The sequence below is a fragment of the Rhinoderma darwinii genome, chromosome 6 (genome assembly GCF_050947455.1).
Source record: "Rhinoderma darwinii isolate aRhiDar2 chromosome 6, aRhiDar2.hap1, whole genome shotgun sequence".
NCBI classification, from domain to species: domain Eukaryota; kingdom Metazoa; phylum Chordata; class Amphibia; order Anura; family Rhinodermatidae; genus Rhinoderma; species Rhinoderma darwinii.
Genome location: NC_134692.1, coordinates 121,508,670 through 121,534,328, shown reverse-complemented (window position 1 = coordinate 121,534,328; position 25,659 = coordinate 121,508,670). Strand labels below are relative to the sequence as shown.

General features: G+C 42.4%; 1 protein-coding gene across 1 annotated transcript in view; it reads right to left on the bottom strand.

The window, feature by feature from the left end:
- The window catches only part of CRYM (crystallin mu), a 37,204-nt gene extending 16,964 nt beyond the window's left edge, over positions 1 to 20,240 (bottom strand). Inside the window, exons 1-5 of the mRNA XM_075831360.1 lie at positions 19,941 to 20,240; positions 18,303 to 18,453; positions 11,205 to 11,267; positions 8,960 to 9,061; positions 4,557 to 4,740 (exon numbers count right to left, since the gene is read on the bottom strand). Coding sequence (XP_075687475.1) covers positions 4,557 to 4,740; positions 8,960 to 9,061; positions 11,205 to 11,267; positions 18,303 to 18,453; positions 19,941 to 20,107 — 667 coding nt within the window. The 5' untranslated portion in view covers positions 20,108 to 20,240. The remainder of the gene's footprint in view (positions 1 to 4,556; positions 4,741 to 8,959; positions 9,062 to 11,204; positions 11,268 to 18,302; positions 18,454 to 19,940) is intronic.
- Positions 20,241 to 25,659: the final 5,419 nt, after the last annotated feature.

The following is a 25,659-nucleotide window of genomic DNA, read 5'->3' as shown; positions in this document are numbered from 1 at the left end:
CACTGTCTTGCTGCGGTTTTCGCGGCGTGAAAAACGCTTTCTCTGCCTCCCAATGATTTCAATGGGAAGTCGGAGGCGGAACTGTGGCAAGAAAGAGCATGCCGCTTTTTTTTCCTACAAGTGGCTAAAAGCCGCCGTGGAAAAAAGACGCCTCTGTCTCCCATTAAAATCAATGGGAGGTGGTTTCGGACATTTTTTGGTGCTGATTCAGGCACAAACACTGCATAGTTGCATAGCAAGAATCCAGGAATGTACTGGGTGACAACCGCAAATTCTCATAGAGCTGCAGTGGGCTGGTGTTTGCATGCTGTCTGTGACATGCTGCTGCATACGGAAGAGTCGGCAACTTCAAGTACCAGCGAGAAACACGTACCGGTGGATCGTTTTTTCTGCATGCTAGCTGGGGGAAGTTCAAACCCTTGATGGATACTTCAGACTTTACATCAGGGGTGGGCAAACTTTTTGACTCGCGGGCCACAATGGGTTCTAAAATTTGACAGAGGGGCCGGGCCAGGAGCATTTGGAGGGAGTGTTTGGGCCGGATATACTAAAGCATTAAATGTAGTGTGTGCAAACCTCATAGCACAGTAAGAACACTACAACCCAATTTATTAACTGTCTTTCAAATGTGAAAAATAGCCCTTATCAGTTAATAAATTTGTCTCAAGGAATATGCAAGATATGGCATTTACATACTATTTCGCAGATACTGGGAGAAGGAAATGTAAATAGATTAAAATAACATACGCACTGTGATTTATCAAGAAAAAAGTTCTGTTGACTCTGTAAATTAGCTGCCAACCTCTGAGCAGTAGCCGCCCGTTCTTGTGTTGACTGCTTGCTAGCATAGTTTGCATGCTTCGTGGCAAAGTGACGGCTGATATTGTACTCTTTGAAAACCGAAGGGCTTAATGGTGACGTGAAACGAAGTGAAAATTAAAGTGAAATAAAGAGAAATACGCGCCACATTAACCCCTTAATGACCGGGCCATTTTGCACGTTAATGACCAAGGATTATTTTTTGTTTTTCCACGGTCGCATTCCAAGAGTCGTAACTCTTTTTTTATTCCGTCGACATAGCCGTATAAGGGCTTGTTTTTTGCGGGACGAGTTGTATTTTGTAATTGTACCATTTTTAGATGCTTATAACATATTGATTAACTTTTATTAACTTTATTTTAGGAGAGAATTGAAAATAAGCAGCTATTCCAGCATTAATTTTCACGTTATAAATTTACGCCGTTTACTATGCAGCGTAAATAACATGTTAACTTTATTCTATGGGTCGGCACGATTACAGGGATACCAAATATGTAAAGGTTTTATGTTTTTTCTACGTTTGCACAATAAAAACCCTTTTAGAAAAAAATTACTTGTTTTTGCATCGCCGCGTTCCAAGAGGCGTAATTTTTTTATTTTTCCGTCGATGTGGCCGTACGTGGGATTGATTTTTGCGGGACAATGTGTAGTTTTCATTAGTACTATTTTGGGGTACATAGGACTTATAGATTAACTTTTATTTTATTTTTTATGGGGGGAATGGGAGAAAAGAGAGAATTTTGCCGTTGTTTTTTGCGTTTTCTTTGGACGCCGTTCATCCGGCGGTTTAATTAATGTGTTCATTTTATTGGTCAAGTTGTTACGATCGCGGGGATACCATATATGTGTATGTGTGATTTGTTTTGACCGTTTTATTAAATAAAACCACTTTTTGGGGCAAAAAAGTAGTTTTATTTGACTTTGACTGTAATTTTTTTTATTTTTTTTTTTCACAAACTTTATTTAACGGTTTTACTTTTTTTTTTTTAGTCCCACCAGGGGACTTCACTATGCGATGTGCCGATCGCATATATAATGCTTTGGTATACTTCGTATACCAAAGCATTATTGCCTGTCAGTGTAAAACTGACAGGCAACCTGTTAGGTCATGCCTCTGGCATCGCCTAACAGGCAGATGCTGAAGACAGACCTGGGGGTCTTTGTTAGACCCCCGGCTGTCATGGAAACCCGACGGCGACCCGCGATTTGTTTGCGGGGGCGCCGATCGGGAGACAGAGGGAGTTCCCCCCTCTGTCAAACACATTAAATGCCGCTGTCACTGTTGACAGCGGCATTTAATGGGTTAAACTGCCGGAATCGGCGCGTGCTTCGATTCCGGCAGTTGCAGCAGGAGCCAGGCTGTGTATAACAGCCGTGCTCCTGCCGCTGATCGCGTGGGTAAACTGTCAGTACCCGCGCGATCACAGGACGGATATATCCGTCCTCCTGCGCGAACTAGCAGCTGCTGAGGACGGATATATCTTGGACAAGTTCGGCGGGCCGGATTAAAAAGCCTAACGGGCCGTATGTGGCCCGCGGGCCGTAGTTTGCCCATGTCTGCTTTACATCCACAACCGTCTGAGCGGTAAAAAACGATCAACTTCTGTGCCTTTTCTTACGCTTTAGACCTGCATCTGTGGCTCTCCAGCTTAATTGACACAATTTGGAGCAACCTATATAACTATAGCTTCTGATAGAAGTGATCTGGCCGCACCTTACTATGTGATACTTGGGCAAGGCATTATGGGGCATGTAGTTAAAGGGGTTGTCTGGGCACGAGGCAGTTTTTCATACTGATGAACTATCCACAGGATGATTAGTGGGAGTCTGACACCTGGATCCCGCACCGATCATCTGTTCCGGCTTCCTTCAGGCACCGGATGTCTGTGCCAGAAGCAGATGACTCCGTCCACAGTATAGCGGCCGTGCTGCAGTACTGCTCCTGCTCAAGTGAATAGGAGCAGAGTTGCAGAACTGCAGCACGGCCGCTATACAGTGCACGGAGCCATCTGCTTCCGACACTCCCCACTGCATAACATCCAGTGCAGAGGCAGAAGCAGCCGGAACAGCTAATTGGTGCGGGGTCGTGGTGTCGGACTCCCACCAATCATATACCGATGACCTATCCTGTGGAAAAACCACCCTGTGCCGGGACAACCCCTTTAACAGAGCTACTGCCTGATTTCTACAATCAAAATGTTACTCATGATTATAATATGGTTTAGGTTAGTGAGCGGTGGGAATAATTTCATATGCCTGCTGAAGTTGATCTAGTTTTTATTTCATGTACATTAAGGCCTCATTTACACGAGCGTAATATACGCGCGTGCTTTTCACGCGTGTCGTACGCACCTATATTACTCTATGGGGCAGTTTAGACGATGCATGAATTTTGCGCAGCGTGAGTGCGTTGCGTAAAACTCACGACATGTTCTATAATCGTGCGTTTTTCATGCAACACGCACCCATTGAAGTCAATGGGTGCGTGAAAACAATGCATGCCACACGGACGCTACTGCGTTGCATGCGCGAAAATCACGCAAGAGCTGTCAAAAGGATGAATGTAAACAGAAAAGCACCACGTGCTTTTCTGTTTACAAACATCCAAACGGAGTGTCAAATTAGAGATGAGCGCACCGAACTTCACCGGGTTCGGCCGAACTCGTTTTGACCGAACCCGGCAAAAAATGTTCGGGTACGCGACGTCAGGAGACAGTCACTGCCCACGGTGCTCAAAGACTTAAACTGTTTCAGCACCATGGACAGTGACTTTCGATCACAATATACATATACGTGAAAAAAAAAACAGAAGTTCGGACTTACCGATAAGTCCCGGCTCCTTCCTCCAGTCCGACCTCCCGGGATGACAATTCAGGCCAAGTGACAGCTGCAGCCAATCACAGGCCAAGCACAGGCTGCAGCCAATCACAGGCTGCAGCGGTCTCATGGCCTGCCGCGTCATCCTGGGAGGTGGGGCCGGATGACAAGAGAGGGACGCGTCACCAAGGCAACGGCCGGGAGACCGGACTGGAGGAAGCAGGCAGTTCATGGTAAGTTTGAACGTCTTTTTTTATTCACAGGTTGGTGTATATTGTGATCGGCATTCACTGTCGAGGGTGCTGAAAGAGTTACTGCCGATCAGTTAGCTCTTTCAGCACCTTGGACAGTGACGGGCGTCGACTACCTCATCTCTATGATGGCGGCTGCGTGAAAATCACGCAGCCGCGCATCATACACGGATGACACACGGAGCTGTCAAATGCCTTTTGCGCGCGCAAAACGCAGCGTTTTTTGCGCGCGCAAAACGCACACGCTCGTGTAAATCAGGCCTAAAGCAAAGGAAAAAGTGTTTGCAAAGATGCACTTACCCTTTAAAAGGAAAAACCCAGCAGAAAATATCTTCCTGAATGTCATACATAAATGATAGATAAAATCGGTGTCATGACCTTGGAATCCCCACTGATTCTTACAATAAAGAGGCAGCAGTACTCTGTAGCTCACCAGAACAACTTTTCCACTGTTCATGTATTTCCAACAAAAGAAATATCCGAAACGACATTCAAAGCAGAGCACTATTGAAAACAATGGTACTTTATCAGGAGCCCTGTGCCAGAAATCTCCAAACAAAGCATAAGAGATTGGAGTGCTCTACAGAACTGCGGACTCTATTTTTCCATTTTGAATATGAATATTACTCTTCCACAGGAAAGAAAAAAAAACAGTATTAACCACGGTACCGTTTATGTGTGCACCCGGCTTGACCCAATCCCCGAAAAGAATCGGCTCTATAGACATTGTAGCTGTGATAATTACATCTGCATCAGTCACTGCTTCTTGTGCCGTCGAACAAACACAGACATTTCCTTCTACAGCTTTTGCAAATTTTTCAGCTTTTTCCCTTGTGCGACTCCAAATCCTGACCTTTTTGGTGACGAGAAAAAAAGAGCTTCATAGGCAGCAATTTTAAGAATATGCTTTTTCACTATTATGAAAGAAGTTTACTGAGCCACTGTGACAACAGTTTTATCACCATAGAAAACCACAAATGCCATCCAATCTTAAAAATGTTGACTCTTGAATGACCTTTTTTTGAAAAAAAAAAAAAAAAAAAAAGGTTTGAAATTCTGTGCTGATTAATTATGTCTTATATCTTCAGAGCAGTCAGATCTGTTTTTCTGAGCTCCAAATCCCCTGCATAGACATAGATTTAAAACATAAAGTTTTAGCTGTCTGCAGCCACCAGTAGAGGGAGCATGGGAGGTTACTGCATACTGTAATTCATTGAACTCAATAATAGTACAGTATGCAGTAAGCTCTTAGACTCCCTCTAGTGGTGGCTGCAAACGGATAGAATGTTATGTTTGAAATCTACTGTATCTCTTTGCAGGATAATTTGAGCCCTATATCAGAAAAATAGAGATCTGACTGCTATAAAGCAATATTAAGAAATTATTCAGCACAGAATTTTGGACCTTCAAACAACATAATGATAAAAGAAACACTCCAGTCATTATATAATGCCTTATTGATGACTCTTTTTGGAAACCATTGATAATCAGTGTTCAAAACTTAATGAAAAAATATTAACACCTTATTCTTCAACATTCTCTTTCTTTCGTCTTTGGCATCCTGCGGTAGCTTGGTAGTCACCTGACTGTTTGCTTGCCTAGTGATACCTAATGAGGAGTAGGGAAGCAACATGAGAGGGTGGGGTCTCTCACACTGTTCTTATGTGGGAAAATAGGTGTCAAGATGATAACTTTTACAATAAAAAAACAATACTGTAAAAATAGTTAGCTCAAAGCCTTTACAATGTGTAGTTATGGAATAGATTATATATATATATATATATATATATATATATATATATATATATATATATATATATATATATATATATATATATATATATATATATATATATATATTGTATACACATCTAGTTGCATTGTTAGCTAAACATTTCCTGTAATACTTGGGCAGATTATAGTTAGTGGGAATTAAGCCGAGTCAAGTCAACTCATCCGTAAGCAGTTGAAGAATTTGAAAGCATTTTGTCAAGGCCGCTTATAACATTGCTGTCAAAGATGTCAGCGTTTGGGAATGCAATCAAGCATACCGGTGAGAATGACATTGGTGTCTCATAACTGTGCTGCAGGACTCATGAATGTATAAGGGGAGTATGAGGAAATGTAACGAGGAGGTGATATGTGGGTTCAGTAAACCTGACTTGCAGGGGCTGTATGATTATGATGGCGTCAGTGTTTTGTGTAATATCTGACTCTTTTCATGAATATTGATATATCTGGTCGGATGTCAAGGATCACAATATCCTTTTTTTCTAGCCAATTTGTAAATATTTTCACTGCACTGTTTTATGGATTCCAAAATGTTTGCATGGCTCGCAAAATAAGGAGAATCCGTACCTTCCAAGAGCAGCATCAAAGGCGTTTCATTCAGCCAACCAGAACCCTACTCTGTACTGATGAGGAGCAACCACTCTGAAACAGTCATGTCTAAAGATGGGTGTCTCTGGCTTGGCTATAAAACTGAGTATTGTTTCGAGGCTCTATAAAGGGTCAGACATTGACTTACAGTCTGTAGGCAGCACTAGAGAGACAGTGTTCTTCCTTCTAGAGGAGAGCTATTTTGTGTACTTAATTTCCAGGGAGCATTGCCCTTAAAGGCTATGGACACCTTTGGGGTCTTTTTTTTATGAAATGTAATTATTTTGTGTTATATAAAAAAACTTTTGTAATATACTTTTATTTTTGAAAAATGTACAGTTTTACTTCTGCACATGGTGTATCTGCAAATATACACGGCAGCCATCAATCACTGGTGGCAGGGGCGGGGGTGCGCTCCCCACATGAATACAGCAGACTTCTAACTATGAGTCGGCTGAATTCTTTTTAGCTGCTATTAGAAAAATGTGCCATTGGGCTAATGGTAGAGCGGACCAGATTTGCGTTAAGGTTATGTAATTGCATTGAAAGGAATAAAAATATAGAAGCACATGCCAAAGCAATTGGCTCCGTTATGGCCGTCTGTAGTGTGTGTCCCATACCGTAAAAAGTGGTCTATAGTTAGATTAAAGTGTAGCTAAACGTTCGAAAAACTTCTGACATGTCATAGTGATATGTCAGAAGTTTGGATTGGTGGGGGTCCGAGCACGGAGACCCCCAACAATCGCTAGAACGAAGCAGCTGAAGCACTCGTGTGGGCACTCAGCTGCTTCGTGTCTGTTCGTTTTTTTCCGGAAAGCCAATGTATCGGAGTACGGGCTCATAGACTTTGTATTGAGTCCGTACACCGATACATTTATTTCCGGAAAAAGCAGAACAGACACGAAGCGGCTGAGCGCTCACACGAGCACTTCAGCTGATACTTTCTAGCGATTGGTGGGGGTCTCAGTGCTCGGACCCCCACCAATCCAAACTTCTGACATGTCTCTATGACATGTCAGATGTTTGTCAAACGTTTAGCTGAACTTTAAGTGAATTAAAAAGATGTAATTCTGTGTTCCCTGCTCTATAGTCATACTGCTCCCAATTACAGACAGAGCAATTCAGGCAATAAAATATTACTATCCTTATGAAACTTCCTAATAGCTTAGCTAAAGTACCCTCAAACAGTACACAGCCGTTTTATTTCAGCATTGTAATCCATGTCATACAATTACGGGATGGTAATGAGGACTGTTTGGCAGTTTTTGCACATTTTACAAGTCCCTTTAAGCCATCGAGTAAAGTATCTGCACATATGGACCATGCCATTACTCTTTGGGGCACTAGCAAACTTATGTAGGTTGTAATAAAACTGACAATACTAAACATGAAAAATGATCTGCTCTACTGTATATTTCAGCAAACGTTGCTGATCTTCTGTGAGGCCTACATATCAGATAGAGATTCAGCAGTGGAAAGCAATGCGTATTCTGTATGCCAATGTTACTTCTTAATGTTATTTAAAGGGTAACTAAACTTTCAGAAAACTTTGAACATGTCAGTGACATGTCAAAAGTTTTGATCGGTGGGGGTCCGAGCACTGAGACCCCACTGATTGCTATAATGAAGCGGCAGAAGCGCTCGGGTGATCGCTTAGTTTCTGATCCGCTTTATTCAGAAAGCTGATGTAATGGTGTACGGGCCCATAGACATTCTACTGAGTCCGTACACCATTACTTTGGCTTTCCGAGATCTTACTTAGCGCTTCGTTCTAGCGATCAGTGGGGGTCTCAGTGTTTGGACCCCCACAAATCAAACTTCTGACATGTCACAATGACATGTCAGAAGTTTTCTGAAAGTTTAGTTACCCTGTAAATAGAAAATCTACAACATATGCTCAGCATTAGGCCTGATTTACACGAGCGTGTGCGTTTTGCGCACGCAAAAAACGCGGCGTTTTGCGTGCGCAAAAGGCACTTAACAGCTGCATGTGTCATCAGTGTATGATGCGCGGCTGCGTGATTTTCGCGCAGCCGCCATCATTATGACACTCCGTTTGGATGTTTGTAAGCAGAAAAGCACGTGGTGCTTTTCTGTTTACATTCAGAGTTTGACAGCTGTTGTGCGAATCACGCAGTTCGCACGGATGCGCTTCCGTGCGGCATGCGTGGTTTTCACGCACCCATTGACTTCAATGTGTGCGTGATGCGCGAACAGCGCACAAAGATAGAACATGTCTTGAGTTTTTTTCAGCGCACTCACGCCGAGCAAAACAAACGGACTGTCTGCATGCCCCCATAGACTAATATAGGTGCGTACGACATGCGTGAAAAGCACGCGCGTCGCACGCACGTATATCACGCACGTGTAAACGAGGCCTTAGACTGCTACTATCCCATATCCCGCCAAAACACAGAACATTTTTAACCTTTCAGCTTTTGACAGTAGCATCCCATCCGCCCACCCCCAGCTCATCGCTTGGCTTCATTCAAGAAAGTATTTGGATTTAGCAATAACCTATATTGGCTTTTAGAGTACATCCTCTACATTTTATTTCATTGAATTCCTGAGTGTAAGAGAAATGAAAACATTTAATAGGCTACTTGGCATTGTTGTACATAATATGAGCAATTCTCATCTCAGCCAATGCAAGGGCGTCGGATACTTTAGTTATAATGACGGCTTTTATTTACCTCTCTGAATAAAAACTGCTGTGTAAAGGCTTGGTAATGACTGTGTGCCTGAGCTCCGGAGCCCAGAATGCAGAGCACTTCAGCAGACGAGGGTTTCAGCAGCTGGAACAGAAACAGATCACAGCACAGGCTCATCACCTCCTTTATGAATATATAAATTAGCAAATTATTCTACATTGAACCTGAGTCAGCAGTAAATGACACACGGACATTAAGTGCAGTTGATAGACACATAACCTATCACAGTCCCCCCTAAAAGAAAAAAAAAACACATGCCAAACACATTGCCTCCTTGAACAGGGGTCACGGAACCCATGTTCTACCCGTCGGTGAGGGCCTCTGCATCTGTCACCCATTTATGGCATATATGTACTGTACATCATGGGAATAGGGGAATAGGGCCAAATATCTTTAGAATATGCCATAAATTATAGGTGTCGGTCCCACCTTGGAAATCCCAACTATTGCAAGAATGGGGTCTAAACCCCTGTTCAGCTCAGAGTTGGACATACTGCCTATGTAGCCGGTCTGCTGCACAGGTGTCTGAGGGGATAGGACACAGCCACAAAGCAGTAACTTGAGATTTAGGCAAAGGAAGGTCAGATGTAGTTTTATTTTATTGTTTTAGCATGGGCAGTAATGGGCAGTTATAGTGTGACAAGAAGTGGGGCTTTATTGACATGGTGAAGGGCTTCTCGGGTTTGCATCAAGGACTTAGCAAGATATTGGTTCCCAGGGGTCAGCAGTCTACAAAAAAAGAGCGGGGATATATGTGACTTAAAATTTGTATTTCAGTGTGAGTGATAGGAGTGTAGAGTTTACAGTGTATGTTCAACATATGAGTATAATAGGCCCTTTGTGTGAGAATAATATCTGCACTATTTGTCTAATGTGCAAGTAGCGTCAGTCTGCGCCATGTGTTCAGTGTGTTAGTGGCGTGTGTGGCATGTGTCCAATGTGATAATGGTGTGTACGGCACGTGCTCTGTATATTAGTGGCGTCGGTATGTGCCCAGAGTTTGAGTGGCGTTTATGTTATGTGTCCAGTGTGTAAGTGGTACCTTCTGTGCATCATGTATTCAATGTGTGAATTGCCCATGACTCATGTATCCAGTGTGTTAGTTGCATATGTCTAGTGTGTTAGTGGCATGTGTGGTATGTGTCTCATGTATTAGGTGGCATGTGAAGTTTGTGTCTAGTGTGTTAGTGGTGTGTGCGGCATGTGTCCAGTGTGTGAGTGGTCTACAGAAAGTATCCTGTGGGCATGGTGTACCGTTTTTTACATTGAATGGGGAGGTGCCCAGACACACTTCTTGCACAGGTGCCCTTTGTTGTAAGTGACAGCCCCTCGATAAACTGTAGCGGTCATCTGGTGGCAGCCGCAAACAATTGTAGAATCAAATGAAAGATGGCCGTGACTAGAACAAGCTCTCTCCAATATAGTCTTTGAGAGTTCCAGAAACAGCCAATCAAGTGCAACCAGCTCTCCTGTTTCTCCACCTCTTTGCGGCCACTGCTGGCTTCTACTAGAGTTACGCGGACCCACATTCTCCCAATTAGCTCTGGAACCACCTATCAGACATTTATGGTCTACCCTATGGATATGCCATCATCAGACTACTCCTTCAAATTAGACACTGGGATTTGTGAAGAAATTTCACAGCAGGCTCTGCAGGATAAAGGAAGGTATGTAGGGCTCTCCTAGACCCCACAGAGGCAATGACTGAGAAGTTTGTCAACATGACCCATCACAACACAGGCCAAGAGGACAACTGGCGGGAGCTTCGTCAATGAGTAAGACCTACAAACATCAAAGATAAGCAAGTTTAGGAGGATAGGAGATTAGTAAAAATTCCATTTAAGTTTTAGGTTCGTTATATGGTTTCAGTTTTTGCTAAATATTTGGAGCTTGCTTTTATAAAAATATTATGAGACATATTTTGCGGTAGACTGTAGTTAGAGCCATGTATGCGGCAGCCAGCAGTCTGAAGTCAGAACCTACGTACTTTTAGATAGATACATTGCTGAAAAAGATCAGATGTGCTAACACAATAATATAATGGAAATGATACAAAATAAGTTTTCTAAAAATGTAATGTAACGCGGAAGTGCGGTGTTTGCCTTTAAAAAGGCATTTGCGTGTGTCTTAGTGTTACTCAATGGCTCTTTGAACAATATAAATATGTATTTTAAACATGTAGAATGCTTCAGAGATCTGATAAAGGAATAAAACACCGTGCTCTCACCCTTGTTGCGATTGCTGAAACTGCAGCTGTTCTCTTATCTGTAATGACTTTGCCATCGATTACCTAGAATCCCAAAATAACAGTTCAAAAGAATAATAGAGAAATAAGTTTGTAAGCACTTGTGGAACAAGGAGACAGCACGGTGAAAGCAATAAACACAGTAAATACCCGTAGACTGAAAATAAAATATACCTACCAGGAAATATAGTTCAAAATACACCATAGTTTGGAATTAAAAGGCTACTTTACTGGAGCAGTGACACTTTACACAAGTTCATCTAAGGCTACGTTCACACCTGAGTCAGCGTGTTCTGTTGTTCTGCTCCGTCAGAGGAGCAGAACAAGGTAATAACGAAAGCAACGGTTTACACTGCCAGCGGCCAACGAAACCCATTGACTTTTATGGGTTCGGCCGGCTTTCCGTCGGGGTGTCCATGGTTTTACCGGAGGCAATAGCACAGCATTTGTAATCTCGGCCAGATATGCGACGGGGGCCCCTAAAGGAGCCTCCAACGCAGATGTGAACGAGGCCTAAAAAAGCCAGCGGGCTTTTGGGGGTGCTATACATCACATCTGTTATCATGCTGAATTGGGCAACACATCCTGAAAAAACTCAGTCATTAAGAGCCCTTCTCCAACGAGCATCGCTGGTGAACTAAGAATTTGCAATAGACAAGAAAAAAATAATTTTCCATAGTGTAACACATATGTAGTTTTCAGCAAGTTACAGTTATATGAACCTTTCCTTAAAAAGAGGTTTCCAGTCCCTAAAAATTGATGGCCTATCCTCATAATAGGCCATCAATAGATGATCGCTCGGTGTCCGACTGCCGGGATACCCGCCGAACAGATGCTGCTGTGTCGCAGTACGAGCAATGATCGGAATGAAGGGGCCCCTTCAAAACAGATGATCGGCAGGGGTTCTGGCAGTTGGACCCTGAGCGATCAGCTATTGATGGCTTATTCCGAGGATAGGCCATTAATTTTTAGGGACTGGAAAACCCCTTTAAAATAAAACCGTAATCAGAGCAGTATCTCCCTTTCTACCCTATGATTCACAGCAGTGTGCGCCCTCTTAAAGCCTCAAAAGTATTCAATGTAATGGCCTCTCAACAGCACAATCACTGCATTGTTCCAACGTACGATATCTCCCTGTATTAACAACAATGCCCCCACTTTTTCCTGGTAGCTACAGCAGTGCCCCTAGTAGTCCCAGCAATGCCCTCCCATTCCCTTGTAGTCACAGCAATGCATTCTCCTCCCCCCAGTAGTCACAGCAGTGCATCCTCCTCTCTTCTCAGTAGTCATAGAAGTGCATCCTCCTCTCCCCAGTAGTCATAGCAGTGCATCCCCTCTTGACCACAGAAGTCTCCAGGGCCTCTCATCTATTTATGTACTCTCTTCCCCCAAGCTTCCCAGATAAACCCTCTGCGGGTTGGAAGCTACATGTGCACAGCGTATTTTTACCTACTGCAGGTAGATTCCTGCTCCTACATCAATCTTTGCTAACAGAGGAGTGTTGTTTCTATAAATGAATTAATACATGTACAATATGTTGATGGGGAAGCGCATTTCTCTGAGTATTCCCAATTGTGGCAGCCCGCATGAAAAATAAGGCGTAACAAAAAGTGCCACCTGGCAGAGGGTTTGCTGAGAAGATCGCCTGATCAGGATTACGCTAAGTGAGGATTGGGTTGATTATTGCAGTTTTTTCAACAATCCCATCAAAAATGACAACTTGCAGGGATAACTGTAAGTAAATAAAGAATTATATTATACCCATTGGAGAAGGAAATTATCACCTCCACATTTTCGCTAATAAAAACAGGTTTACATAATAAAATGTTTTTGCATTATGCACACTACCGCATTACGGCCTCGTACAACCTGGGTTGTACGGATCAGTAATAGGGCACCCATAGTAGCTTATGGGGCCTACTATATCTTGGTTTGCCTGAAATTTCATACGGAGGCACACATAGGTTTTCCTATGGAATTCGACAGAATTAAAAGTGCATATTACAGAATTATTCTCCTCTAGAATATCCAGAATACCCCACCATATGAAGGTACTGTAAGGGATTCCATAGAGCTTCTTTCCACATGGTATGAGGCCTTCATCTACAAAATGGGACACCTTAGAATTAATAAAAACGTTGACAATTTTTTGTCTATCATTGAAATATGTAAAACTAGCTCAAGGCAAAGACCCTCCTTTGGGGCTGTTTCATAATGGCATTTTTGTTTTGCTTTACAGTTCGGAACAGTAAAATGCTTTAATCCAGCAGAATGCACAGGATTATCAAACCTGTAGGAAAAAATGATATTCAAAATACAGATCTTCCAACTCTGCACGGAAATTATTAGATAGTTCTTATAAAACAGCAGTTTTTGAGTTGTAATTTAAATGAAAAGAAACTAAGGTAAAAGAATCATCATAAGAAGATACACTAATCTACTAGCACAGGCTAGTATACACAGAGCAGCATAAGGGCATGACCACACGTGGCAGATTTCCTCCGCAACTGTCCGCATCAATGCCGCACAGAATCTGCGTTGCAGATTCTGCTGCGGATCTGCACAAAATGTGCAGAAAATTGATGCGGACTAGCTGCTGCGGACTGCGGGAAAAGTGCTTCCCTTCTCCCTATCAGTGCAGGATAGAGAGAAGGGACAGCACTTTCCCTAGTGAAAGTAAACGAATTTCATACTTACCGGCCGTTGTCTTGGTGACGCGTCCCTCTTTCGGCATCCAGCCCAACCTCCCTGGATGACGCGCCAGTCCATGTGACCGCTGCAGCCTGTGCTTGGCCTGTGATTGGCTGCAGCCGTCACTTAGACTGAAACGTCATCCTGGGAGGCCGGACTGGAGACAGAAGCAGGGAGTTCTCGGTAAGTATGAACTTCTATTTTTTTGACAGGTTGCTCTATATTGTGATCGGTAGTCACTGTCCCGGGTGCAGAAACAGTTACTGCCGATCGCTTAACTCTTTCAGCACCCTGGACAGTGACTATTTACAGACGTCTCCTAGCAACGCTCCCGTCATTACGGGAGCCCCATTGACTTCCTCAGTCTGGCTGTAGACCTAGAAATACATAGGTCCAGCCAGAATGAAGAAATGTCAAGTTAAAAAAGCAAGACGCATCCGCAGCACACATAACATGTGCATGACAGCTGCGGACTTCATTGCGGAACTTAGAATCTCCATTGAAGTCAATGGAGAAATTCCGCCATGAGTCCGCCACTGCTCCGCAACAGACAGAGCATGCTGCGGACACCAAATTCCGCTCCGTAGCCTATGCTCCGCAGCGGAATTTTACGCATCGTCTAAACGAACACTGCTAAATTAAAGTGAAAGTCAATGGACAAACGGCTCCGCTGCGGATTAACGCTGCGGAGTGTCCGCAGCGGAATTTAAGTGAAATTCCGCCACGTGTGAACCCAGCCTAAGGGAATGTTCACATGCGGCAGATTTGTTGCAGAAATTTCTGCGACTTGACATCTTTTACATACATCTGAATGGGGTTGTTTCTGCTGCATGTACATGGATTTCTGCAAATGTCATTAAGGTGAATGGGACAGTCGCAGAAACTAATGTACAGAGATGTTTTCTACTTTTATGTATATAAAGCATAGTCATTGTATTATAAAATGCTACACACCTTTATACATTCTATTTGCTGAGAGCAAGCACAGATCTCAAAAATGGCCAGAAAGTCAAACACAAAGTATATTAGAATTTTTCAAGAAAGCAGAAAACTCCTTTAAAGAAGACGTCACCTCTCCTTACGTGTCTGTCTTAGTAAATAATTGTTCAATTACTAAATAATTCCAAATGAAATAACAAATCTGGAGCATCTTTTCTTAGAACTCTGCATTGCTCCGTTCCTCTGTTATTCCTCCTTAATATTAATGATTAAATTGACAACTGGGTGTTACTAGTTGGGGGCGTGTCCTTACATACTGTCCAATCGGTGTTCACAGTTTCAGACTGTGTAGGGACACGCCCCTTTGACAAGGGGAATGGTAACACCCAGTTGTCAATTCATTCATACATTTCTCGGAGCAATAACAGAGGAATAACAGAGGAACGGCACAACGCAGTTCTATGAAAATGTGTTACAGAATTGTTAGCTTATGGGGAATACAAGCATTTAATCAAAATAGACATGTCATGAGAGGTGACAGGTGCTCTTTAAGATAGAATTAACAAGTGTGCACAGAGCAGCATAAGATATGCAATAGTGTGTATGGAGACTTATTGTATATTGTATATTGTCTACTCAGTCAGGTAAAGTAAATGTCAGTAGGTTCCATCACTTTAATCTTTCATTCTGAATTATCATTCACTTATTACAAGGCGTTAAATGTGAACAGGCCAGACTCTATGAGATGACTGTTCTTATTATCATTATTTGATCGATTTCAACAATTACCTTTTTTATCTTATACAATGTGAAAATGGAAAGTAAAAGTGACTAGATGTGGCATACACCTGCTGGCGTATCTATATCATGCTTTGTGGTTTAGCATTATCCATCATCTCACTACTGCTTCATTAATAATATATTTCCAAATGCTCGCTTCTATTCCCAGCACAGTTTTCTCGACTTCTATATATGCCTACTTGTAGGGGGAAGGGAGGTGAGTCATAAAACACCTAAGGATTGATGGAGAGTGTTGGGAAAAAAAGTCCTATAGATGTCAATAAATAATTTTATAGCATAAAGAAGATTAAAGGGATTTTTCAGCCAGTAAAAATTGATAGCCTAATGGCTATCCTCAGGATAGTCCAATAGCTGATCGGTTGGGGTCCGATTCCCGGGATCCCCGCCAATCAGCTGTTGTCTTGAAGGGGGTGCAGTGCTCGTACGAGTGCTGCTTCCCCTTCATTTTTACTTGCTCACTGTGAATCTTCAACATGCATTTATCAGCGATTCACAGGTATTGCAGCCTTCTATTCACATCAATGGGAGAAGGCGACTGCAATAACTGTGAATCGCCGCTAAATGCATGTCGAAGATTCAGTGAGCAAGTAGAAATGAAGGGGAAGCAGCGCTGGTACGAGTGCCGCACCACCTTCAAAACAGCTAATCAGCAGGGGTCCTGTGAGTCGGACCCCGACCGAACAGCTATTGATGGCTTATCTTGAGGATAGGCCATCAATTTTTACTGGCTGGAAAACCCCTTTAAAGTCTATGTAAACATTGCATGGCATTTTTATTTTATTTTATTTTTAATAAAGAGGTCAATCAGTGTGTTTGGTGCATTTTTATAAATAGTTTTTATTAAAAATTATTTTTACTTTTTGAGATACAACTGCTTTGTATTCTCTATACAGAGCAGCTGTAGCTTTCGTTATGATCTGAATCCGTCAGTCCCGCGGATCTGACGGGTTCATTGTCAGCAGGTCCTGCTTGTCTCTGACACAAAGAATCCACCTGTAATCGATCACATCTAAGTTACGAACTTAGATATGACAGATTACAGGTGGAACCTGCGTGTCAGACAGGCAGGACCCTCTGACACTGGACCTGTCAGTCCCGCGGATATGACGGGATGTAGAGAATACAGAACAGCTGTATCTCAAAAAGTGAAAATAATTTATATTAAAAACTGTTTAGAAAAATGCACCAATCACACTGACTGAACTTTTTATATAAAAAAAAATATAATAATAATAATAATAATAATAATAATAATAATAATAAATGCCATTCAAAGGTGTACACAGCCTTTAAAGTATTGGTCTAATTTTGATGAACCTTTGTCTAAAATGCCGACCATTAAGAAAAACTATTTTGTAATATACATGTGCTGCAGTAAATGGGACCTGCCAGGAGTAAACCAATCGAACCCTGGACACAAATCTTTCATCTTACCTTTAACGTACCAATAAACCCTCACCATAGGATTTTAATTCCTTTTCAAACGCTTCCTTTTTATTCCTCTCGCTCCCCTATTGCCCCTTATGCGGATTCTTCTTTCTTCCTTTTTCTTCTACCTCTTTTTCTCATCTGTCTATTGCACAGGTGCCCCCTTATCCTTCTCACCAAGCATTACTTATGTACTAGCTCCCCCTTTCCCAACCAGTGTTTTTTGGGTGAGGAGTCTCCCGACAATAAGCAGATCACAGGATGTCATACTTCGGAGGCACCTGGCGATCAGATGTAATCTGTTGGAGAACCTGGTAGCATGTGCTCAATTTGCCTGCAGCACCACCGCAGACGAGGTAAAGAATTACACAGTGCCCACTGAATTAAATGGGCTGTCTGTGTAATGCTCGGACATGCTGAGACACTCTTTGTGGCTGCTTTCCAATCCCCTAATAGGATATTTGAAAATGGCCTTTTTAATCTAGATAACCCCTTTAAATAGTAATTGTAGACTAAACCCAGCAGCATGGGCCTGGTCATACATACAATGGTTATCACAAGCTATGAAAAAGTGTTATTCCCATTGCGATTGAGCCTTCCGTCTTAGGTATACGTCAGGAGGATTTTCCGATGTATACCTCCGAAGGAAGGCTACAATGTATTCCACTATATAGGCATACAGCGGCATACGTAGCCAATAGGCTCCCATGTTAAAGAATGTTTACTTCTTTTGTGAGATGCCTCTGTATGGAAAGTGCAGTCGACTACACTTTTCTCTACAATTGAAAAAAGTTATACCGATGGATAACAATCCGAAAGATGCCGATAGGACAACCTTTTGGCATCCGACAGGTGAATAGAACCCTATACGGTAGATACATTTGGCGTACGTGCTGGAGTTTTCAAACGCAATAGCAACACAGCTGTAAAGATATCGTATAGTTTAAAATAGTGTCGGAATATCTGAGTTTCATAACTTAAGTGCTATATCAGTTAAGGTATAAATTGCTGTTAAAATGCTAACATTCAACTAAAATAATTAGAGAAAGAACATTCGACACAGTAAATATTAACACTTCCCCTACCACTTTCTAATATCGCATGAGAATAGAGCAAATAGACAGGCATAAAGAGCTTTGTTGCCCCCTGCTGGAAATGACAGAAACTGAACAAAATCTAAAATTTCACTATAAACTTGGAGCAAATTAGAATTTTACTTACAGCTTTCAGAGTCCCATTGGATGGCTCAAATAAGAGGACAGTTGCCTGGTGCGAGGGTATGTCTGATGACGTGCCAGTATCATAGAATGTTACCAACTTTGTTGTTAAGGCATTGTCCTCTGCACTGTAAGCTGGCATCACCCCTAAGAAACTAAGAGCATATAATACTTATTGTTTGGTCCAGTGTACCACGCATACTGCTATAAAACATCAGTAAATATTCAAGTAGGATTGCGCAAACTGCTGCATTTGCCTAATCACGTGTAGTTATAGAAAATCATCATCCAGATAAAACATTTTTGTGTGTTGCTAGATAAGTATAATAAAATAACGAAATGTTACTCAATGCTACAACGGTTCCATGGCAAGTCTTGGTAGGAGCTTTCAAAATAGCTCCACATATTTACTTTGCAATCACTTTAAATGAGAGGTTTGCTCTTTGTCTGCTGTTTGGACACATGGCAGGGCACAGAATGGAAGGAGCGCTATTTGGCTTTTGGAGCTCAAATTTAGCTGGAATGGTTTCGCAGAGGCCATGTTGCGTTTGCAAAGCCCCTGAGGGGGCAACAGTAGAAACCCCCCAAATGTAACCCCATTTTGGAAACTACACCCCTGAAGGCTCTATCTAGGGGTAAAGTGAGCGTTTAGATACCACAGGTCTTTTGCAGTATTTATTGGAATTAGGCCGTAAAAATGAAAATATACATATTTTCATTTTCAATGCCTAATTCCACTTTGCAGAAAGGGAGCATGACTTCCCATAAGGGGACGGGGCCACAGCAGCCCAGCAAATTTATTATAATTTATGTCAGAAAACTGGCATAAATTATAGTGAAAATCTATGCCATCTCATAGTTGGTGTAGATTTTGCTCTGTGGGCTGTAGCAAAGTAGAGGCTCGTGCCGTGCCCACTACCTTAATCCCCCATAGGACAATTTTTTAAAAAAACTAAAGAAAATGGTGCTCACCCCACTGCTCCTCTTCTCTCCTCCGGGGCTTCTCAGGCTCCCTCAGTATATTGCAGCTCACACAATGCAGCGATGCCGGGCAGAATCAGGACATTGTATGTGACACAGCACTGATGACATTGAGTGCTGCGTCACATATAAGGCCCTGACGATTCTCAGTGACATGACTTTGTATGAGCCGTGCAGCATACTGAAGAAGCCTGAAGGGACACGGAGGGGAGAAGAGGAGCAGTGAGGTGAGTATGCTATTTTTTATTTTTTGGCCCATAGGAAGAAGGGAATGGATGGTGCACGGCCCCAGTCATTGTGCCATAATTGTGGCACACAGCTGCCCGAAAATGCGACACATTAATTAAAAGGCATTCACTTCTTAATAAATGTGTCCTATCTTATTTCAACTTTTTTTATATTAAGACTGGCATATCAAAACGCCAATTTTAATTCCCCCCTTAGTGTTTTATAACACTAAATGTAAATGATCCCTTATAGCTAATAGAAAATTGACATTTTATATGTAACAAAATTTACATTTTGCATTAATGTGTTATATAAATATATTCGTGCTATAAGAGCGCTGATTATGTTGCAGGTATTCATGATAAATATATGATAAAAGTTATAAATAAACACACATAATATTATATTGTGTAAGTAATAGGATTACGCTTACCCACTGTACTTTGCTACTGGCACAATGGTCCGGATAGGTTGTACAACGCCTCCTTCCTTTCCTCTAGAATAGTTAACCAGGGCCCTTTCCAGCAAGGGGATCAGAGTTGAGTAGTCTAAATACTTTTCCACTATGTCAGCCCCCAGGAACACCGGCTGACCACTCATACTGACAGTCTAGAAGGAAACTTGAGCGTCAGCTCTCTAGGTCACTGGCCATGTAAGACAAATGCCAGCTGGGAAGCTCTCAGCTACTTCTTAAACCCCAGTGCAATTTCTGATGACGCCTCCTCTCCCGACACTCCTCTCGCACTGGTTGGGTGAACTTTTCTGAGGTTACTTTTTAATCCTTTTGCTGCCAGAACAAGTTTGTAATGACCGTGTTATACCCCTGCACTGCATATAGAGCCCTTTGGTGGTCCCAGATGACAGATGTGAACTTTTCATAGGTATCTATGACCTATCAGTAGAATATTTTGACAGCATTTCCACTATTTAAATATGTTTACCGTGTCCATTACTATAGGTAAATAGCTGATTTTAATTTCTTCCGTTTTTACAGTCACTCATCTATGTCCACACAAGACGGAAATGCTGCCGATTTTTTGCACGTGAAAAATCTGCAGCGGATTACAGTACCAGCCAAAACAAATCTCATCCATGTGCTTCTGAACATTTTCCGCACGGAAATCAGATCATGCTGCAGAATTATGGCACATTCAGACCTGGCGGAATTGCTGTTGAATTCCGCTGCGGACAGTCCGCAGTGTAATTCTGCAGCAGCCGTTTTTTTTATTTCTTTCTATACATTTTTAGGAAAGTTAGTTCAGACGTTGCAGAAAATAACTGTGCGGAAATTAGGCTGCGGTGCAGAATTTTCCCTCCGCAGCATGCTCAATCCATTGCGGAGAAGAAGCGGAATTTCACTGCAGATGCAATGCAAAAACTGAAATCTGTGGCAAGTCCGCTGTGATATCTGCAATGTCTGAATTACCTGTCAAATATGCAAATGTTGGTGCAGATTCGTTGCGTAATTGCCTCAAATCTGCACCAACATCTGCAGCGTAAAAATTCTGCCACGTCTGAACATGGCCTTACAAATCTCCAGCATGCTCATTGTGTTGCGGATGTTCACATGTACATGTAACAAGTGCAGATTTTAGCTGCGAATATAATGCAGGAAAATCTGCAACAAATTGCTATCTGCACATTTTCTATCCAGATTTGCATGCAGAAAATCTGCAGCATAATACGGTCCGATCTGCAGGCAGCATGTTATGGAGCAGGAGCTGAGAGGAATGATATTTTCAGTAGTTTTGTGGCAAAAATGACAGGTTCTCTTTAGGCCAATAAGACAGTGACATCTAGTGGTCAAAACTGTAATTTCTAGTTAACAAAATGAATGCTATCTCATTATGTGAAATAATTTCTAGTGAGTATTGGTAATATAATATCAACAGTAATGATAATGCAATAATAAATGTAAAATTTTACATGGAATCAGTTGCCCCCCGAAAAAGCACCCAATTTTATTTAGAAAAACTGGGGGTTTATCAACGTTTCTACGCCTGTTTTCTTGTGAAGAAAGTCGTAAAATGGCCCAAAAGTCATAACTTGCATAAAAAATGTATATGTTTTTACGCCACCGTCAGCACTTTTGCAAAAAATGGTATGACATCGCGTAAAGGGGCGGGTCACAGCGGCTCAACAAGTTTATTGTAATTTACGCCAGAAAGCTGGGGTAAATTATAGTGGAAATCTATTCCTCAAAAAACACCTCAAAAGAAGCTTCAAATTAAAATAAGCTCCATTGCTTCAAAAACAGCAAAATTAGAGACTGTTTTCTCTGATTCCTTGCCCATCCCTGATCGGACTACCACCACAAACCCATTTGGCCAATTAAGCAAAAATTAAAGAAAATTATGCTCACCTCGATGCTTCTCTTCTCCCTTCCGGGTCCTCTCAGCAATTTCAGCATGCGACAGATGTTGTATGTGAAGCCACACTGATGACACTGTGTACTGCGTCGCATTTGAGGGCATAAAGCTGCTCAGTGTCAGAACCTTTGTCACGATCTAGGGGTATGTGGACCCACTAGGTCGCTCTGCCGTAGCGGAGAGGCAGCTGACCAACTTAGTCTATGCAAAGTCTATGGAAGGAGTGTAGCACCAGGGTACCTGGGGTAGTACAGATGGCGGCAAGGACTCTGGCACAGATGGGGCTAGATGTGGTGGGTTTCGCCAGACGTGGTAGATGGTATCTGGTATGGCGGATGACACCAGACGTGGTGTGTTCCAGCAGGCGTGGCAGGTTGCGCCAGACGTGGCGGATGGTATCCGGGATGGTAGATGACACCAGACGTAGTGTATTCCAGCAGGAGAGGCAAGACACGGCTCCGATACTAAACAGGCTCAGGAACGAAACATAGAACGGGATATAGGAGATAGGAGGCAGGGCACGGGAACACAGGAAGCAGGAAAACACTAAGGGACCATTTGCAATACAAACATGGGAAAACTAGAACAACACTCAGGCAAGGAGTGGAAGGGCAGAGCCCTTATAGTGCAGGATGAACAGGGGTTAATTAACGAACTTTAACGCGTGCGCGCGCTGGCCCTTTAAGGCCAGGACCGAGTGCACGTGCGCACCTTAGCACACAGAGCAGGGCTGGACAGCCACAAGTGCTGGCATCTCCTAGGACAGAGCCGCTGGTGGGATGCCAACGGTCTGTGGTTGCAGCCATCTCAAGGTAAGGAACGGTGGTGGTCCGCGACCATGGACGTGACAGCCGCACGCTGAGGGATCCTGAGGAGACCAGGAGGGGAGAAGAGGTGAGGTGAGTATACTTATTTTTATTTTTTGTCCAGGGAGTAGGGATGGATGGCACATGCAACAGTCGTTGCGCCACAATTGCGCCACACAGCCCAAGGGAAGATGCAACAATTTATTAAGAAGCGTGCACTGCCTAATTCATCTGTTGTATCTTACTCCAGCGGAACAGAAAGCTAAGACTGGCGTATGAAACGACAGTCTTAGTAAATTTGCCCCCTAGTGTATAAAGGTAGGTGCTCAGTTCTACTGGTCCCAGGAAATGTAACCAGAGGTATAGCCATAAAGGGTAGCATAGCAGTTGCCACATAAGGAGACACCATTATTATAAATGTGCATGGAAGATAGGAGTACTTACCATTTTGTATATACAGCTCCTGTGCAGATCTGTGTCTCCATGGTTACAAATCACAAATAAACCCTGTATGTAGTTTTATTCTGCAGTCATTTGTTACTCTCTTCCATCTGTCCCCTCTTCTGGTTAATCTACAGAGAAGATTAGACTAACCTACAGACTATTATTAGCTAAATTTATGCCAGAAGAATGTCCTTTTGGCATACACTTGCCCGGTATATGTCGTTATAGCGACTGAACTTTCCAATATGAGGGGATTCCACAAAATAAAATTTACCGTGCAGTATACTTTTTAGTTACCGCGCAGTATACTTTTTATTTTACAATAGCAAGCAATGTTAGACATATGAAACTCTACAAACATACAGGTGCATATGTCTAAAGGTGCTTTTACACCAGCCGATACTCGGCCAATGCAGAGAGCGCTGATCAAGGAGTCATCGTTGATCGGCGCTCGCTTGCTCCTGTCACAAGGAGCTATGCATAGGGACGAGCGCTCGTTACTCCGATGGAAATGCAGCAAATTTCATGTGGTAGAAAATGGTGTGTAAATTACTGTGTTTTTCCCAATGTTAGGAGATGGAGACATCTACTATGAAAAACAGCAATTCTGCACACTTTCCATAGCAGGAATTGACATGCTGCGGTCCGAAAAATACGCACCCCGGGTCAATTTGGGCTCGGAAACTTTACGCAGCATGTGGATTAGATTTTCCACTATGCTGCTACTATATTCTGCTACGAAACTCTGCGGCATTTCCATTACGTGTGGACGAGCCCTTAGTACTGAAGAAATCATGTCTGCTCCAGACTGTGCATTTGCTATATTAAATAGGTTACTGAGCGCAACCTTTGGTAATACTCAACTATGGAAAACAAATGACAGAACTGCATGTTGCGGGTAATGATTCCGTCTCTACCCACTTAAGGAATAATTGAGTATTGTGGCTGAATTTCCATTCAGTGAAAAGTGAGTGTACCAAAAGCGTCATTGAGTTATTTTTGGCACGTCAGCGTGGGAATCTGGCTCTCCTGCAGTTCATATTCAGTCCTTTCAATTGTAGATGGAACATTTTCCTTTTTCCAGCTGAGTGCTCCTCTAATCGATTTTGATTTAGAAGTGACCCAGTCCAGATCTCCCACCGCTGCCCAAGTTCCCACTATGCTATTCAACATGCACTGTGTAGTCCTGCAAGTGTAGCCATAATGTTTAGTGTGTGAACAAATCACAAAGGGCTTTTCATTAAATCCCAATATTCAGAAATGTCTATAGAAAAATATTAAAGGGTAACTAAACGTTCAACAAACTTCTGACATGTCATAGTAACATGTCAGAACTTTTGCTTGGTGAGGGTCTGAGACCCCCACCAATCAATGTAGCGGTGTACGGACTCAATAGAAAGTCTATGAGCCCTTACTCTGCTACGTCGGCTTTACGGAAAAAGCCAAAAACAAACTAAGCGTCTTGGTGCTCACACAACCTCTTCTGCCACTTACATAGTTACATAGTTACATAGTTTGTACGGTTGAAAAACGACACATGTCCATCAAGTTCAACCAAAGGATGGGAAAGGGGAAGTAAAAATTTCTACACAAAGGAGCTAATATTTTTTTGTTCTATGAAATTATCTAAGCCTTTTTTAAAGCCATCTACTGTCCTTGCTGTGCCGGCTCCTGCGGTGACTATTCCATAGATTCACAGTTCTCACATTAAAGAAGGCTTGTCGCCTCTGCAGGTTGAACCTTTTTTTCTCCAGACGGAGGGAGTGCCCCCTTGTTTTTTGAGGGGGTTTTACAAGGAACAGGATTTCACCATATTTTTTGTATGTGCCATTAATATATTTATATAAGTTAATCATGTCCCCCCTTAGTCGTCTTTTTTCAAGGCTAAATAGGTTTAGTTCTTTTAATCTTTCCTCATAACTTAGATTCTTCATGCCCCTAATTAGCTTCGTTGCTCTTCTTTGTATTTTTTCCAACTCCAGGGCATCCTTTCTATGAACTGGAGCCCAGAACTGAACTTCATATTCTAGATGAGGCCTCACTAATGCTTTGTAAATTGGTAATATTACATCCCTGTCCCGCGAGTCCATGCCTCTTTTAATACACGACAATATCTTGCTGGCCTTTGAAGCAGCTGATTGACATTGCATGCTGTTATTGAGTTTATGATTTACAAGTACACCCAGATCCTTCTCAACAAGTGACTCCCCGAGTGTAGCTCCCCCTAGGACATATGATGCATGCAGGTTGTTCGTACCCAGGTGCATAACTTTACATTTATCTACATTAAACTTCATCTGCCAAGTGGACGCCCAAACACTTAGTTTGTTTAAATTCGCTTGCAATTCACGAACATCTTCCATAGTCTGAACTTCATTTTAGCGATTGGTTGGTGGAGGTCTCGGTGCTCAGACCCCCACCAATCAAAACTTCTGACATGTCACTATGACATGTCAGAAGTTTGTTCAGTGTTTAGTTACCCTTTAATATAGTTTGAATACCCAGGGAATGAATGGGGGCCTTACTACAAAAT